Source organism: Geospiza fortis, unplaced genomic scaffold (assembly GCF_000277835.1).
Source record: "Geospiza fortis unplaced genomic scaffold, GeoFor_1.0 scaffold97, whole genome shotgun sequence".
NCBI classification, from domain to species: domain Eukaryota; kingdom Metazoa; phylum Chordata; class Aves; order Passeriformes; family Thraupidae; genus Geospiza; species Geospiza fortis.
The window spans coordinates 4,098,583-4,116,086 of record NW_005054343.1 but is presented as its reverse complement, the minus strand read 5'-3'; the positions used below and the strand labels follow the sequence as shown (position 1 = coordinate 4,116,086).

The following is a 17,504-nucleotide window of genomic DNA, read 5'->3' as shown; positions in this document are numbered from 1 at the left end:
GTGAATGACTTTTCCAAATGCAGTATTCAATCAACTTTTTGCAAGGAAGGTGAAGAAATGGATTTTGTTAAACTTTTTTCCAAAGTTTGAAGTTTGAGGGAACTGTGTGTGGGCCTCGCAGCAGTGGAGGCTTGGTGGCCAGGTCTCTGGTGGCATTTGCTAACAGAGGATGGGTTTATGCCTCTCTCTTGTCCTCCAGGTTGGGATTGACTTCACAGCTTCCAATGGGAACCCCCAGGAGCCCTCCTCTTTGCACTACATCAACCCCCTGGGCACAAATGAGTACTTGTCAGCCATCTGGGCTGTGGGCCAGATCATCCAGGACTATGACTCGTAAGCACCGTGTCCTTCTGCCACCACCCATTTGCAGATGTTTCCCTGGCTTCCCAAGAGGCTTCTGGGATGCATCTGCCTTGATCCAGGGCTAAGTAATACCTTAAGGATATTATTTACCATAAACATCAGGATGCAGGAGGAGAGGATTGGGACAGGCTTTCTCCTCTCTCCCCACTGCTGCTGTGGAGGCGAAGGATGTTAGCAGAGGTGGAACATCCTGGGGGCTGTCAGCTTGCTGTTGTTTACTGTCAGAGCTGTGACCCCAGACTGCCTCATTCCTCAGACATCCTGAGGAATGGAGAAAATATCAAAAAAATATCATCTCAGACATTGATAGAGAAAACAAAACAGAAGTGTGTTGCTCTCACTGTGATGGCTTTTGTGACCAAAATGGATTGCTCACTTTTTAAAATCTCCAGGGTTACATGCCTGCAAGAGACGTGTGTGTTTGGGCAAGAGGATGCTCCTGGTCTCTCTGGGAAACAGAGCAAAGCTGGGCTCCTTTTTCTCTAAAGGTCAAATTCAAGGGGGAATATCTGTTCTCTCTTGAGAATGTTTATCTCCCATTGAAGAGCACTGCATGTTTTGGGAGAAGCTGTGCAAGCCTGCTCTGTGTGTGTCAGTACACCCATATGTTTTCCTCCTTCTCTTTAGGGACAAGATGTTTCCTGCTCTGGGATTCGGCGCCCAGCTCCCGCCAGACTGGAAGGTGAAGTGCTGTGGCCACCTGAGTGTTTGAGATGGGTTTGTCCTGAAATTGCCTTGGCAGGAGCAGAACTGCCAGGGCTTGGTCAGGGAAAAGCTGCTGGGGAGAGGGGGAAAGGGCAGGTGTGGAATCTCAGCCGGTGGGATGTGTCAGTGTGGGTGGGCAGCAAGGCAGGGATGGGGCACAGGCAGCCCGTTCCTTCCTTCTGCACTGGCATGAAAGCAGCAGCTCCCTGGCATTAATAGGCAGAGCCAGGCATTGATTCATTTTCCTGGCAGAAGGCAGGAACAATTCTGGGGAAGGGAAAAGGCCTCTGGATGAATGTGTCAGACGACAGCTAAGTCTGGAAGGGGGCTGGGAGCTGGGGACCCTTGATTTGATGCTGCACATGCGGAGACTGCGAGGGCTGAAGCACAGGAGCCTTCCCAAAAATCCACCTTGATCTTTGGCTAGGATTAGACACTGGTCCTTCAAGGGCTGAGCTGCACATCCTGCTCTACTGGAGGGCAGGGAATGGAGCTGTTCCTGCAGCCTGGCTGGCAGATGGGGAGCATCTTCTCAGGGCTGAGACAATGTGCTGGGACACCACCATCATTAGTTACTGGCTGGCTCTTCTGGCTGCTCTTTGCTCACGCCCTTTGTTTGCATTTTCTTTCTGCTCGCTGCTTTTGAGGCGTTCCCAGCTCCAGGCTGGGGTTGGATCTCAGCAAGCCCTTTGTGTTCTGTGGGAGGGGAGCTGTGCTCTGGGCTGAGCACAGCAGGGCATGTAAGTCATGAGCAGCTGGGACCTGGGCTGGGAAGCTCATCCCTGCCAGCCCTCGTGCTGGGGATGTCCTGCCTGCTCCGGCTTTGTGCTTTTCCCTGCCCTCCCAGCAGCCAGAATTTGTATGACTCAAGTGGGAGCTCTTGCTGTTTGCCAGCCACAGAAGGAGATCCCTCCATGTGCACTTTGTAGCTGATTCATCCTCCTTGGCCTGCAAATGTCTCTGGTCTGTCACTTTATCACTTTTGTTGGGAAAATCTAGGTAAGCAGCTTCCAAGGTCTAAGAGCCAACTGCTGCCAGGGATTTATTACTTGGGGAGAAAAACACTTCCGGGAAATGCAGTAGGCATGCAGTAGGCATGGAAAGGGCTCAGCAGCTCGGGATTGTCACAGAGAGCATCCTGTTGTGCTGCCCATGTGTGTGAGTCAGTGCCCACAGGAAGAGCATTGCTGGGTTAGAAACAGCCCTTCTGGCAAGATTGGAGATGGGTACTGGGTTGAAGATGAGAGCTGGGGGCTCTGCACATGCCTCCTGTGGGCTAGGAGATGCTCTGTAAAAGCTACCAGAAAAAACAACTTGTTTTTCCCCAGAATGGTCTCTAAGCCCAAATAAACCCCAGTGGGGAGCAGCTTCTTCCTCCCCAGGTGCTTGGGCCATGCCTACAGGTCACCCATGACCCATCAGTTGTCTCATGTTTCAGTGAGGCCATCCCTGGTGCATCTCCCTGCACCTCTCCAGCTTGGGGCTTCCTCTCTTCCCAGCTCTCTCTAAGCATCACTGGCTCCACTCGCTCATTAATGATTTTTTGGCTGTCGAGGCTCATTGTGTAACTTCAAAGCCAAAGCAGCAGCTCTTCATGAAAACCCGCACCCTGTGCTACAGTGGACAGAAAGCAGGGACCCACAGACCCAAGCAAAGATTGCCAGGAGATACAAGAGGTATAAATGGTGCTTTGTGCTCCCGTTGCCATGGCTCCCCCAATGCTTCTCAGGCGCCCGTCGGAGCGAGATGTTTCACACACAAAAGTCGCGTTGGAAATGTCAAAGAACATCTTGCGGTGTAACAGCTCTGTGGAGAGCCTCGAGTGGTTTCCTAGTAGGGAACAGCAGAGGGGAGCAGATGGGTTGTGCTTTCTGGGGGATGAGCAAAGGCAAAGCAGCAGCAGAGAGGGGGATTCTAAATGTTGGAGCCACACCGGTCACCTGGATTTGGGAGATGGGATCAGCCGAAGGAAGCTGGTGGCTTGACTGATGTGCAACCTCCAAGGCTTTCCATCATTTTGCCATATATATATATAATCTATATCTATTTGTTTGTTTATATTTTATATATAATTTTATTTATATATATTTATATTTTTATATATAATTTTATATATATATATGCAAACTGAGTCATGGCAGCGATGAGATTCCTTCTGGAGGTGGCAGAGAACCCTCTGTGAGGTTGGTCTTGCCCTTTGGGGTGGTTCAAAAGTTTCTCCCTGTGAGTTACTGGGGAATGGGATAGCTGTGGGTGGGTGCTCCATGTACATTTAGCTGGACTCCACAGAAACTGTTTTCAAAGTACAAGCTGAATAGGGAATGACATCCTTTCTTTTACGTTTTTTTGTTGTTTTGAAGCCCTCTTGTTGATTTTTTTAGGAGATATGTATATGTAGATGTGTATTTTTATATATATGTAAAATTCATAAAAACTCCAGAGGAGGTTTTGCAACACTTCTGCCATGTAGGGGTTCTGCTCTGAGGAACACAGCTTGAAACCATTTCATTGCTTCTTAAAAGAAAGAGAAACCCCTCTTTCGCAGAGCAAAACATGGAAATATTTCTGCCTGCCTTGTCTATAAATACTCATGACAGAATTTTGAACATCTTTAAAAAAAAAAAAAAAAAGCAAGCCCGTTTACAACTGCAAGTCAACTGAATTACTGAATTTGGGTGTATTGCCCAAAATCAAGGCTTCTGTGAGAAGGGGTGTATGCAAAACACAGTGATATATTCAGCTTGTCTCTACCCTGGTGGCTGTGGGTGCTCTGCAGGCCTGGGGAGACCTGAGCAGGCTGTGGTCGGTCACCAGTCAGGCAGCCCATCAGCTTTGCAGCATGGGGAAGGCTTTTGGTTGACTTTACTTTTGTTTGGTTGCTGTTTCCCACCCCACAGCCTCTTGTAACAGCAGTTTCTGCTGCTTTGGACACAATGCCCAGCATAATTGGAAAGTCTGAATCAGACGCGTGTTGGGTTCGCAGCCTCGGGCGGGCTCTGCCTTCAGACAGCTCTGGAGGACACTCGTTCTGCCAGCATTGGGAATTTGTGTGTCCCAAAGCAATTCCCTTGCTGACAAGCTCAGCAATCCTCCACCCTTCCGAGAGGGAGACAATATCCTTGTTTTGTAACACTGGCACGAACAGGGTGGGAGCTTTTTGTTTCAGAGTCCTTGAGCCGGTGGCCTGAAGGCCCAAATCACCCCTTCAACTTTCAGAGGTGCTGGAAGAGGCAGTTGCACATCCTTGATGCTCCTGAGGGTCTGTTTGCTTCTTAGAGTGCCTAAATGGCTGGGAGCAGAGTGGGGAATGTGTAACCCCACATATCTGGTGGCTGTTGACCCACACCAGCACTGGAAAGGCTCATACTGGAAGCCAGGAGCCCCCTCTTGCAGCTGGGCTGCTCAGCTTTCTGTGCTGGCTGAGACAGGTTCAAAGCAGCTGCTGTCCAGTGCACCAGCCAGGGATCAAGGTGTGAGGGCTGTCTGCTCTTGCCACAAGACTTTTTGAAAACCATCTCACTCTGAAAGCTTGAAAGGAGGTGGTGGAAAAGCCAAAGGGTCTTGGATGTGCTGTGGTGGAAGGATGGGTTCATAGGCAATGAAAACCAGCTCAGATTGTGCTGGGACTTGCTGCCCATCACACCCAAGCTTTCCCATCACCTCTCCCACACTGCCTTTCACCCTCATGCTGACCCAGAGGATGGAGTTAATCAGCTCCTGGTTTGCCATTGTACCTGACATGCCAGACCAGGTCTTCAGCACAGCTCACGCTGTGTCTTCTTCCCTCCTGCTGCATCCTCCTCATGCAGAGAGATGGGGAATGGAGATGCTGCCAGGACTGGCACTCCCTGTGATGAGTTTGAGTTTTCTCTCTTTAAAACCTGCAGCAGGATGAAGTAATTTCTCCTAGTGACTGGTGAGATGGCACAGCTGGCTGGGAGCATCCCTTCTGCCTGCTTCCCCTCTGGGCAGCCAGCAGGAAGCCGCGTGGACAGACCTGCTGTGATAACTGTGGGAGAATGTCTGGTGTGATAATTTCAGGAGGCTGCATGATGAGGGCATTGGAGAACTGGTTCATCCTCAAGTGCTGCTCAGCCCTGACCACATTTGTGTTTGCTGTTTGGGTAGCAGAGGGCTGGGAAGTGTCACTGACCCAGCAGTTATGTGGACCATAACTCTGTGACCTCCTGATCCAGGGGAGCATCACACTTAAACCAGCCCTGCAGTATCAGCTAAACTGTTAGTGAGCTGCCTGCCCTGCACTGGCCCTCCAAATTAATTTGAGTCTTTTCTTCTCCACAGGTATCCCATGAGTTTGCCATTAACTTCAATCCCAGGAATCCGTTCTGTTCAGGTAAGCATCTGCCAGGCCTTTAGGACTCCTTAGATGCCTTCAGGGCCTTCTGTCCTTCCTCTGCATTTCTTCAGTAACTCCTTCATCCCTGGATGTGTTCAAGGCCAGGTTGGATGGGGCCCTGATCTGGTGGGTGCCATCACCACCCGTGTCAGTGTGGTTGGCACTAGATGATCTCTAAGGTCCCTTCCAACCTGAATCATTCCATGATTCTGTGATCATGGGGGTTTTTCAAGGCGCGTTCAGGGACAGACATGAGCAGCGAAGCAGAGCACATGCTAAAGGCTCACTCAGAGGAAAGCACAGAAAATTTGAGGGTGTGTAGGAAGGCCCAGGGTAAGATGCAGCTGGATTCAGACTGTGTAAAATCCGCCTTCGCTCTGCTGTCTGGTGTGTCCTACCAGCCGTCTGCTCCCCCTGCAAGGCTGCAAGAAACACAAGGCCTGCTTAGCAGATGGGGAATTCAGACTCAGTGCTCCATTTAGCAGCTGATAGCTGCTCACAGTGATGGCTGAAGGACTGCTCAAATCCGAAGTAGTAAGGGCTACTACCTATACTAGAACTACCGTGGACCCTCTGTTTTTGGTTATGTTCAGAGACCAGGAGTTGCTTTTCTTTTTTCTCCTCCTCCTTGGCTGAGTCTGAGATTTTTTCACAATCCCAAGGAATGCTTTCATTGACTGTGGGTCCTACGAGGGCTTCCCTAACACAGAAGGTCTGAGGACCCACTACAAAGCAACTGAAGAGCAAAGCTTGGATATTCAGAAATTTGGGATGAGTCGGGCAGGAAGTGGGGGAAATATCTCTGACTTCAGCTCCATGACAGCATGAGCTAGTGATTCCTGGTTGGGCTTGCTGTGGTCCTGAGTTGTGACCCTCTGTAATGCCTGTTTCTCTGCTTTCCCTGAAGGTGTGGAGGGCATTGTCCAAGCATACTCTGCCTGCCTGCCCCACATCCGCTTCTACGGCCCCACCAACTTCTCGCCCATCATCAACCACGTGGCTCGTTTTGCAGCTCAAGCCACCCAACAGGAAACTGCATCTGTAAGTCCGTGAGATTCCGTGATCTGATGGCAATCCTGATGGCTCTGGGCAGGGGAACACAAAGCCTGAGCTGGCTTTCATGTCTTTCCCTTGTCTGTGGGTCCAGCCTTGCCAGTGGTGACCAAGGTGTGCTCTTAGGGGTGTGAAGAGCATCTGGAGTCTGCAAGATAGAGCTCCCTTGGGTTCCTATGGCAGTAGGCTGCCCGTGGAGGATGGCAGATCTGGCCCCTGGCTTTTGCTGGACAAAACAGCTCAGCTTGGGCACCAGCAGTTGCATGGCAGGAGATGTGGGGGTAAAAGCTTCCCTGATTCCTGCCTGGAGCAAAGCAGGATCACACTTAAAGCCTCTTCCCCATGAGGACCTTTTCCAGCCTTGCTGTGAGTGCTGTTGCTCTTCCCAGCTCCAGGCATAAGGAAATACTGAATTTGCTTTAATTCAGCACAAATCCAGGTCTCTCCCCATTTTTTCATTTTCTGCGTCGTTGTCAGTGGGGGAGGGAGAGCCCACGGGCTCAGCACTGAGCAGAGGCACTAATCATATGCAAATTGCACCCCTCTGCTGGCACTAATAGTTTAATCAAGGGAGATTTTAAATAATGGGCACTAATAGTGCCGTCAGAGGCAAGCCTGGCTTGGCTCGGGTGGTTTTTTGGCAGCACAAAGCGTTATTGATGAGGGATCTCACTCCCCCGGGGTCTTCTCCTCTTCCATCCCCTCTTCAGCTTGTGCATCAAAGCCACCCCTGGTGCTGAGTGGCTGCCTGAACCTGCCCTCCTCTTCCTCCCGCTCTCGCTTGCTCCCAGCATTTCAAATACAACCAAAAAAACCTCGTAGTTTTTCCATAGCAACATAGATCACAAACACAGCCCTCAGCTCGTAAGGGATGGGAGACCAAAACATCCTGGGGCTGGGGGAGAGACAGAGGAGTGTTACACCACCTGGCTCTTGGGGAAGGATTAATAAGCTTTGGGGAATTAAAACTCACCTTTCCAGCAGGGTCCCTGCATCCAAACCTCCCCTTTTCTCACCTCATGCTGTTCAGTGCTGCCTAATCCCTCCAAGTCCTGCTGATATCATTAACAAATGGATTGGGAATCATCCCAGAGCCCACGTGGATGCAGGGATCAGCCATTTTAACAAGAAAAAGAGGAGAAAGGAGGCAGGTGCTGCTGGTTGGTGTGTGATGGACACCCTATCCTGGTCCCTGTGCACCAGCAGCTCTGATTGTGGCTTGGCAGAGGTGCCAGCCTGGCTGAGTACTGCAGCTGGAGCCTGGAGGTGCCACCAGCACCCCTGTCCTGCTGTCATTTACTGACACCACCAACACTGCCACTGCTCCTTGGGGAATCTCCCACTGATGCTCTCCAGCAGTGCCTCCTGGTCCCTTGCTTCATCACCCCTACACAGCCCCTGGGCTTTGAGGCTGATCCCCAGCATCAGCTCTTAATTCTTTTGACCTCTGAAATATGTTGTGATAAACATTTGGCAAGCTCTGCCTCCCCACCCCTTTTCCTGCATACTTTCCAGCATTTTTCTCAGATCCTGTTACAGATTTCACAGAAAAAAAAGGGAACAAAGGGAAATAACCCTTTCCATGTTTCCAGGGGAGAGGCCAGGCAGGGAAAGGGAAAATCAGCTGAAAGTCATTATCAGCTGCTCCCCTCAAGGTTTCATACTCTCCTTCCCATACTGGTTCCCAGATGGGGTGAGGTCCAAGTCCAGCTTCCAGTTATGACCAGTGCAGGTCCTCTCCTGAAGTTTAGTCTTGTCCTCCAGACTCAGATGTTACAGTCCTGCTCTGCAGACTTATGTTACTACAGACTTATGTTACTTATGTTTTGCTCTCAAAAGTTCATCTTTAGATAAAAACTAAACCCTGGACCGTGCTGTGCAGGCAGGGTTAATGCATCCAAAGGGGCTGGAGTGGGGAAGGGTCTGCCTTGGGAAAATCTCCTCACCCATGTCCTCAGTTGTGTTTAAGCTCTACCCAGCTTTATTAGTACTTGGAGTTTAGCACTGCAAGAGTGGATGAGGCTTAGGGAACGTTTCAGGGGATGTGGACTGGAGGAAGACCAGAAAAACAGGCTTGGGGCAGCACTCCTTCCTTTGCTTTTCCAGGATGCTGCACTAGCGGTTTTCAGAGGAAATGGAAAGAATGAGGAGAGGAACAAAGGCCTTTAATGCTCTTAAGTGCTTGTTTTCGTCATTTCTCCAGCACACACAAGCTCTGTAATGTGCCAAAATTGAGCTATTACTTTCCCTGGAGACAGAGGAGATGGGATTTTGGGGGTCCACATGCTCCAGGTTTGCTGAGCTGAGTCCAGCAGGACCATCTGTCCATCTCTGTCCATCCTTCCCCAGCTCTGCAGGAGCAGCCCTTTCCCAAGGGAAGGGGAGCAGTTCCTAATGCTGCTGCTCTGTCATCCCCCAGCTTGCTGATACCCTCTGCATCCCCCTCAGTGCATCCCACAGCCATGGCTTTGGACAGGAGCCCTGAGCAGTGTGGGATGGCCCCACAGTCTGGCAGTGCAATACAGGAGATGCTCCCCATCAGAGCAGGGAGATGTTGATGGGAGCACCCCAAAAAACACCCCGCTGTGTGCAGGCAGAGGGAGATTTCCTTTCCCAGCTGGGCTCATGTCCCAAGCCTGAATTCCTCCTGGCCCTGACAGAGATCCTGTGCAGTTTAGAAGTTGATTTTGTTTTGCATCGTTAAGTACAGTAAATCAGTAATTCAGAAAAATATTTTGGAGTGAGAGCTGGTTTGTTTGTTTAAGATCTTTCAAAAACCAGGGGGAGTAGGAGCACCTGAATTTCTGGATTCTGCTGAAGGGCATGAAATGCCAGTTAACCTGGGAAATGGTGAAGCTCACCCCCAAACCCCCAGGGGCCCTGCCACCCCTCGACATGTGTGAGCCCTAGCTGCAGTGTGAGGGTGTATCTCAGGACTTTAGCTGGTCAGAGTGACTTTGAGATATGTTAGAAAGTCTTTTTTCGTAGCCTGGTGGTCGAAGAAGGAGTCAGAACTCCTCAGCTCTCGGTCTCAAGGTTGTTTATTGTTTCTTATCTATAAAATTCTTTCTCCCGACCTGCCAAGGTCCACTCAGCAGGACAGTCAGAGGCACTCTGCCTCCCCCAGGGTGGTGTTATCTTTTTACACTAAAAACTACGTGTGCAATATTTACCATAACTTTCCAATACCTATCATTTATGTTAGACAGTGAGCTTCTCTTCTAAACCAATTTAAAGGTGCCAACATCACAGCAGAAGATGGAAGCCAAGAAGAAGAAGGAGAAAGACTAGACACGCCTAGATTCTTCCATCTTGCCTCCTGAACCCCTATTCTAAAAACCTCAAAAATCTATTTTTCACCCCATGACAAACTAATTATTATTCCACTTATACTTTCATGGCTTATAGATCTTCATATAGGGTTGGTAATTTGCTCCATGGGTCATAATCAAAACCACAGAGGTCTTGGGCTCTGTGCCAGGGTCTCTGAGCCCCCTGGCAGGGGTCTTGGCAATCCAGGACAGCCAGAGGGATGTCCTGAATTCCGACATCTGTTCTGGCATCCCACTGGCTCTCACCCTGTGCCCTCCCCTCCGCAGCAATACTTCATCCTCCTCATCATCACGGACGGGGTGATCAGCGACATGGACGAGACGAGGCACGCCGTGGTGCAGGCGTCCAAGCTGCCCATGTCCATCATCATCGTGGGCGTGGGCAACGCTGACTTTGCAGCCATGGAGTTCCTGGACGGGGACAGCCGCGTGCTGCGCTCCCACACGGGCGAGGAGGCCGTGCGCGACATCGTGCAGTTCGTGCCCTTCCGCAACTTCCGCAACGTGAGTGGGGCCGGCAGGGAGGGATCCCGGGGGAGATGGGCTGGCAGGGGCTGTCGCAGACGTCTTTTCATGAAAATCCTTCCCTTAAGATTTTTTCCTCCTGAGAAGCTGAGAGGCCTCAAGGACAAAATGTAAACAGTGATTATCTGCTGCTGTGGAATGCAACAGGTGGATCTGTGATTGGCCCATCTTAGATGTTTATAATTAATGGGCAATCACAGCCCAGCTAGCTCGGACAGAGAGTGAGACAGCTGCCTTTATTATCATTCTTTCTGATTCTATTCTTAGCTTAGCTAGCCGTCAGAGGAGAACCTTTTCTTCTATTCTTTTAGTATAGTTTTAATGTAATATATATCATAGAATAATAAATCAAGCCTTCTGAAATTCGGAGTCAAATCCTAGTCTCTTCCTTCCTTCAACATAAGACCCCTGTGAACACCATCACAGGGAGGGATCCTGGGGAAGATGGGCTATCTACCTAATTAAGGTGTCCAGGGCATCTACACTGGAGCACTGATACTTGCATGTATATACCTAGCAAAAACTAACAGTAAGGTTAGGACTAAGTCTTTTGTCCTTGGGTTTGTGTGGCAGCCATCTTGACATCTTCAGTGTCATGCTTTTCATAAGCTACAAGAATGTAAAATTTGGTGGGGGATTGGTTGATGATTTAGCATCATGGTTTGTATTTTTGTTTGGTTTTTTTTTGGGGGGGGGTTAGTTCTGGGGTGAATTCTATATTTGTTTGGGGGTGGTTGTGGAGTGATGATGACGGTTATTGTTTTTGATACTAGGAAATATAGAGGAAGGATAATTGAAATCGTATTGATGACAAATGATTTGGATGATGTAGGGATATATGGTTTCATTATTTGACCAAAAAAAACAGGCAAGATAAAAAAAAATGGATGTGTAAAATGGAATTTTATGCAGACCTGGAAATCACCCTGCAAGTGGAACAGCCAAGGCAGAGGCAAGAGGTTCCTGCCTGTCTTGCTCTGTCTTAGCCTCAGGGATGCTGTGGTGTGGATCACATAAATCAGCACTGCAGGCAGGGTGGCTGTGCTCTGCAGCTCTGTAGTGGTTCCACCTGAGCATGCCATGTTTCTCCACCCCTGTCGTGGTCAGACAGGTGGGAGCAAAAACCAGTGACTCAGAGCAGGATCTGGGTTCCTGCAGCAGGGTGTGGCAGCACTGGGCTCATGCCCCTTGCCACAGCCCTGTGCTGATTTTGGTGGCTCCCACTCAGGCCTCATCCAGCACCCCTGATGTGCCACACACCAAGGGCTTCGTGCTGAATTGTCCTGAGGAGGAGCCCCATGCCCCCTGGTCCCCTGTAGGAAGGGGCAATGGTGGCACTGGCCCTGCACATCCCCTCTGTGGGATGAGTCCATTGCAATCATCCAGCAGACAACTCTGGGACAGAGGCTGTTGCTGGCATGGGATCGATTGCCAAGGACAGAGCTTGTGCTTATCTTCCCCTTCTTTGCAATTAATCAGTGTCTTTCTATTTCACCTCCTGCCACCCACACCTGTTTTTTCTGACCTACCCAGAATGTTTTATTCCTGTGTACCAGTGAATTCTCTCCTGGAAGGATGGTAGTATAGAATATAATAATCCCTGGTGTATAAAATGCTGGCTATCAATAGACTCTAGTGGGTATTAAATGAGATGCCAAGATTTGGAGCTGGAGCCAGCCCAGCCATGTTTGCTCAGTCAGTCCCCTGTGGCTGTCCTAACAGTGGTGTTGGTTCCCTTTGGCTCACAGGTCCCCAAGGAGACCCTGGCCAAAGCTGTGCTGGCAGAGCTGCCCCAGCAAGTTGTGCAGTACTTCAAGCACCAAAACCTGCCCCCCATCAACTCGGAGCCCGCGTAGAGCCGTGCCAGGCTGCACCCTCTGCATGCTGCCGAAGCCTGTTGGTCCTGCCAAAAGCACATCCCACATGCTTTTAAGAGAAGAATACCCTCCCTGAAACACTTTGTACTTCTTAATTTAATTGCTAAGTTCTTAAGACGCATCCCAGCAAAGTGTCTGGATTCATTTTGTACAGTCCTGGCTCAAGGTAACACTAAGCAGCCAGGCCATGCCTTGGTCCTGCTCCGTTGAGTCACTTTTCAGTATTGAATGTACTTTGTATAATTTCAGTGGTACAGAATACAATTTTTATGATCAAAATTTGCTTTTTCCAAGCAATGAAATGCTTAATATATTATCATTCAATGAACTGGTCGTTGTATAGTTCATGTATTTGTGTTGTACCTGTACACCTGTCAGGTTCTGTGTTCATTTTTATACTGTGTAAATGTTATATTTGTTATACTCAGGTTAATAAAGAAACTTGGACATTTAAAACAAGAGTCTCCTAGGTGGGAAGGTCTGGGAGTGGCTGGCAGCAGTGCTGGGTGTTTGGAGTCACCCTGACAGGGCCAGTCCTGGTCCCTCAGTTGCTCTGCTGGCTGTGCCCAGGGGCTGTGCCCCACACTGTCAATGGCAAAGGGAGATTTAGTGAAGGTGGATACCCTGGGGAAGGCAGGATGCCCTTAATGCTTGCCTGAGCTGAGTCTGTGTGCTTGGGAAAACCCTGGTGACCCCACAACAAACCATCAAAGGGAGTTTCATGGTTCACTGCTGCTCCAACTCCAGAAAATTTTCCAAGTTTGAGTAACAAAAGCTGCCTGCTGCCTGGGAGAAGATGGGCTGGGTAATGAAATCCTGCTCTCCAGCAGCTCCTTTGAGCTGCTCATCAGCAATGTGCTAATTGCTGCTTTATGCTGCTCCTAACCAGATTAAGGTCTTTTGAAGCTGAGTATGCTGCTGAATATCCGGCAGGGATCACCAGCCCTACTCCAAACTCAAGTAGACTTGACTTGAGTCTCCTCCCCATTAATGGAAGGTTTGAGGTGGGAGGTTGCTGTCCCTCTATAATGCCTGCACAGGCGTGTGCTACTGCTTGTGTTCTCTGCCAGCAGCCTTGTGGCTGTCACTGCTGCCACCAAGTCACCAGCACACAGATGGCCCCAGGCTGTCCCACAGTGAGTCGGCTCCAAGCACGGCGCTGGGTGAGACCCCATCCCTTGGGAGAGGTGGGACTGTTCTGAGAAACATTTTTCCCTTGCAAAACCTCCTGGAAGGGAAAATAAACAACCAACACCACCCTTTTCCAAAGGGAGAAGCAGCCTTTGAAGGGTGGCTTGTTTAAAAATAATGCTGTATCCAGCTCAGCTTCCAGATTGAAGTCTGCGGCTTTGGAAAATTTTTTTTATTTATTTCCATAAGAGAACCTCACACACAGCTGCAGGAGCTCATAAACTCTGCTGCTAGTAGAGTGTTTGTGGGGGTCTGTTGGGTTTTTTTAACACCTCCTGAAACTTTAACAACTAGCACAGACAACGAGTGGTTTATTGAGCTGTCCCTGGGGAGGGGATGAAGCACACACTATGCAGTCATGGTTTTTTCTTAAAAATAACAAAAAAATGTATCTAAATCCACCAGTGAATGAGAGTTACTGAAGCCAGCCACAACCAGCTCGTCTCCAGCTTTGCCAGCCCAGGGCAAGGTTACTGCCACAGCTGCCCTTTTCAGGTCTGATTTATCCTCCATCCCATGCACTCCGCACTTCCCAGCACATCTCCGGCACTGGAGTATTTTAATGTCAGATGGCTTCTGATTACAAAGGTAAATGGGACCAAGAGATGGAGTGAGGAGCTGGGACAGCTCTGCAGTTTGTTTACATGAGGCAGGCCCTGAGAACAGCAGAGCTGACTCAAAGGCATTCCCCAAGTGTCCTATTCCATTCTTCTAGGAACAGAAGAAAGGCAGAGGGCCCTCACATCTGCTTTTCCTGAATTATGTCTCCTCCTGGCCTTGCACAGCCCCATATAAACACCATAATTTACACACCACAATATACTCACCATCTCACCTGCAGCCCACCACTGCATTTGCCGCAATTGGCTGGAAACTCCCACTATAAATTTCTGGCTAAATCAGGCATTTTGACTGCAGCTGTGCAAGATACCACTCAGGAAAATGGCCCCAGCATGCTGGCAGCTGGGCAAGGCTGCTCTGACTCTACAGTCAGATAATTTATGAAGTTTAATGCCAGAGAAGAACACCAGCAGCTCTCATACCAACTCCTTGAGGCTCTTGCCCATACAACTTTAATAAAAAAACATGCAATTTTTTTGTGCACCACTTCCATTTCATTCCCTAGCTCAGTATTACGAAAGTCACCAAAAGCAAAGCATTAGGGAGGCTGCACAAAATCTGCTTATTTCCCCCCTGTAAGTGCCATAATTACAGTAGCTAGAGAAGAGGCAGGAGCAACTCTGGAGCAAACACAGGAGGTGCCAGGCAGCCCAGAACAGGGGAGGAATTGCAGTGTGTTTGTAAAGATCTGTCTGTGGAACAAGGCTGTGCAAACAGAAGGGGTATTTGGCTAAGGATAGCTGCATTGTGAGCACAACTCTCCCCATTTCCTTTGGAAAATTCAGCACTCAGGCTAAGGCATAAATTCACTACAGGCCTTGTTTTCTCTGCTCCCTCCCAAATCCCTCAGTGCCACCTCCAGGTGACTGCCCCTTGGTACACACTGACCAGTTGCTGTCTCACAAGGGCAGTACTTAGAGCAGGATTGCACAAAGACACTTCCAGCCCTGAGCTGAGCTGTTCCAACCCTCCAAACTCCCACCAGCACACCGAGATTAAGAGGATGGGCTCTCAGCCCCACTTCTGGAATTCTCCAACTCCCCTACAAAGGAGTTTGGCTGAACAGGGGAGTGCCACCCACTCTGGATTCATACCCTTCAGGACACTGCTGATGAAAAACTGCATGACTTGTCAAGCCCCAGTGCTGGAGCAGCCTTTGAGCAGAAAAGCCAGCTGCAGTTCCTGTGAACTCACTCTGACCAAGTTTTCCTTCACCACCTCTGCTTTTGTGGGAAACTGACCTACACATCTCCTGGATGGTGGTTTGAGGGAATGGCTGGTTGGGTAGAGCAGAAATTGATTAATGAAATGAGAACAATTATGAATGGCACAGGCAGAGATAAAAAAAATGCATTCAGAATGTCTTTAATCATGTAACACTAAAACTTCTTTACAGTGTCATGGCAATCTACACTTCACCATCTGCTCAAATTTGGTTCTGCCCCCATTTTTCAAATACAGAATAAAAATGACATTTTAAAACAGAACACAGGGCTGCTTCTACAAGACTTCACTGCTTCAAGTGATTATTTTTTGCCTGTTAGTCTTGTATAAACTTCTTAAATCAACATAATTCTTTCCATAAGAATTGTAAAAGATAAAGCTCTCTCCTCCATACCCTCAGACCTTTGTGACATGGTTAGGTGTGCCTTCTGCTTTAGGATGGCAGCTTTTCCTCCAGGCTCAGTAAAATGAGTTACTTTAGGAGTATCTGAGTGTAATAAAGTTGAGAGGTTAGCTAGAAAGATTATATTTGGGGCAGAAGGATGCAACAAGCATCCATCAGGGCTTTGGAAGATATTCTGCACTACATTACACACGGAGGGATTTTGTTATGGACCATCAAAGAAGCTGTTGCCACGAAAGACAGAAGAGACAATCTTCCCAGTGGAATTGATGGTGCCCTCGCTGTCCGAGCTGGACTCGGAGTCGCTGCTCCCCGAGTAGGCGCCCAGGCCAGGCAGGATCCCGATGCACACGGCTGCTGAGGGACAGTGCACCGTGGAGCCTCCCACTGAGCTGCTCCCCAAGGACACACAGGAGGGCTTTTCTGCAAGAGAGAAACCTCAGTCAAAAATCAGAGTGCAGGAAAGGGCTTTCAATCAGCCCAGGAACCGCCACGTGTCACTCACCTGCTTTTCCCACATAAGCAGGGGATGATTTCAGGGTTTAATTAAAGCATAAGGCAGCTTTATGCTGTAATAAAAGCATTCTGACAGGAAGGACTTGCTACCTCAGGGGATTTTTTCCTGCTCATCACTAGTTTAAGCCTAGCTCTATGCTGCCATTACAGATTTTTTTATTCTAAAGTTGTCAGTTTGATGCTTGTCAAGTACCAAACCCACTAAATAAGAATAAATGCTCTGCTTTGAGTAATTGAGTAATTTTTTTCAATATAACAGCATAGTTGAGAAAAAAGTTTTATTCCATTATTCTGCTAGTCAACATCTCCCATCTTCCATGGCTAATTAATTATTTCTGCTCTTCTGAAAGTTTACTGAACAGAAGGAGATTCAGGAAGCGCCTTGGGTTGTCGTTACACAACTGCAGCTCACCCGATTTGTGTCAGGGTAGCTTGACAGCAAGTCAATTGCAGCCCTGACAGCTACAGCTGAAACACAACTCAATTTTTCTTCTAGCTCCCCACAATTTTCTGAAACAAATTGATTTCAGGATGGACTGAATCACTTCAGAGCATGAAGTGGATGTATACAAATACATGCAATGCTGCTGTGGAAGAGGAAGGGGATGATCTATTCTCCATGTGTCCTGCCCACAAAACAAGCATTAGGCTTGAAATGCACCTAAGGACAATTCCATTAGTTATCAGGTTAAACTCTTTCAGATTAATAAACTCTCAAAGGAAGGTGGACAGTCTAGATGTGGAGACTTAAGAGCTCCTTAGACAAACATCTGTCAGGGCTGGTTTGGGCAGGGGACATCCTGATAACTGGCAGAGGTTCCCTGCAGCCCTATTTTCCATGAAGGCTCTCAGCTCCCACACTTACCATTTCTACTGCTTTAAAAGAGAACGTGCCAACCAAAGTCCGTGCTGTCCAGTGAAGGATCAGAAAAGCAAAGCTCCTATGAGATTTAACCCCAACTCAGCTGCTGTTCAGTGACAGACACAGAGCTTCCCACACACAGAAGTTGGGACATACCTGGATTCTTTTCCTCGTGGTCAGTGTCTAGTTTCAACCTCTTGACACTGTTACCACCATCTGAACTGTGGAAAAAATAACAGAGTGTCTTGTTCTTCACAGGCAACCACTTAATTATTGTGAAGTCATTGTTACATCTTTGCCTCAAATGCTACAGCAGATGCCAGCAGGGTCCCCTGATGACCATCACCACTTCCACCTGCCTTTAACTGAGGCTCCCTGGGGAACATGCAGGATCCAAGGAAGCACCAACACCTACACTACAGCTATCACTTGTTAACCTGGGAAAGGAACACATCATTTAGAGTTCAAGTCAAAC

The 17,504-nt window shown here is 48.8% G+C and overlaps 2 protein-coding genes across 5 annotated transcripts in view; one reads left to right on the top strand and one right to left on the bottom strand.

The window, feature by feature from the left end:
- CPNE2 (copine 2) overlaps positions 1-12,671 on the top strand; it is a 42,602-nt gene extending 29,931 nt beyond the window's left edge. For all 4 annotated transcript variants that reach the window (XM_031058454.1, XM_031058453.1, XM_031058455.1 and 1 more), the window contains exons 11-16: positions 200-333; positions 991-1,045; positions 5,371-5,422; positions 6,333-6,466; positions 10,078-10,314; positions 12,084-12,671. In XM_031058454.1, the coding sequence (XP_030914314.1) occupies positions 200-333; positions 991-1,045; positions 5,371-5,422; positions 6,333-6,466; positions 10,078-10,314; positions 12,084-12,191 (720 nt within the window). In that variant the 3' untranslated portion in view covers positions 12,192-12,671. The remainder of the gene's footprint in view (positions 1-199; positions 334-990; positions 1,046-5,370; positions 5,423-6,332; positions 6,467-10,077; positions 10,315-12,083) is intronic.
- A 3,039-nt stretch (positions 12,672-15,710) lies between these two features.
- Positions 15,711-17,504, bottom strand: part of PSME3IP1 (proteasome activator subunit 3 interacting protein 1) — a 9,907-nt gene continuing 8,113 nt past the window's right edge. The window contains exons 5-6 of the mRNA XM_005422767.3: positions 17,186-17,250; positions 15,711-16,074 (exon numbers count right to left, since the gene is read on the bottom strand). Coding sequence (XP_005422824.1) covers positions 15,857-16,074; positions 17,186-17,250 — 283 coding nt within the window. The 3' untranslated portion in view covers positions 15,711-15,856. The remainder of the gene's footprint in view (positions 16,075-17,185; positions 17,251-17,504) is intronic.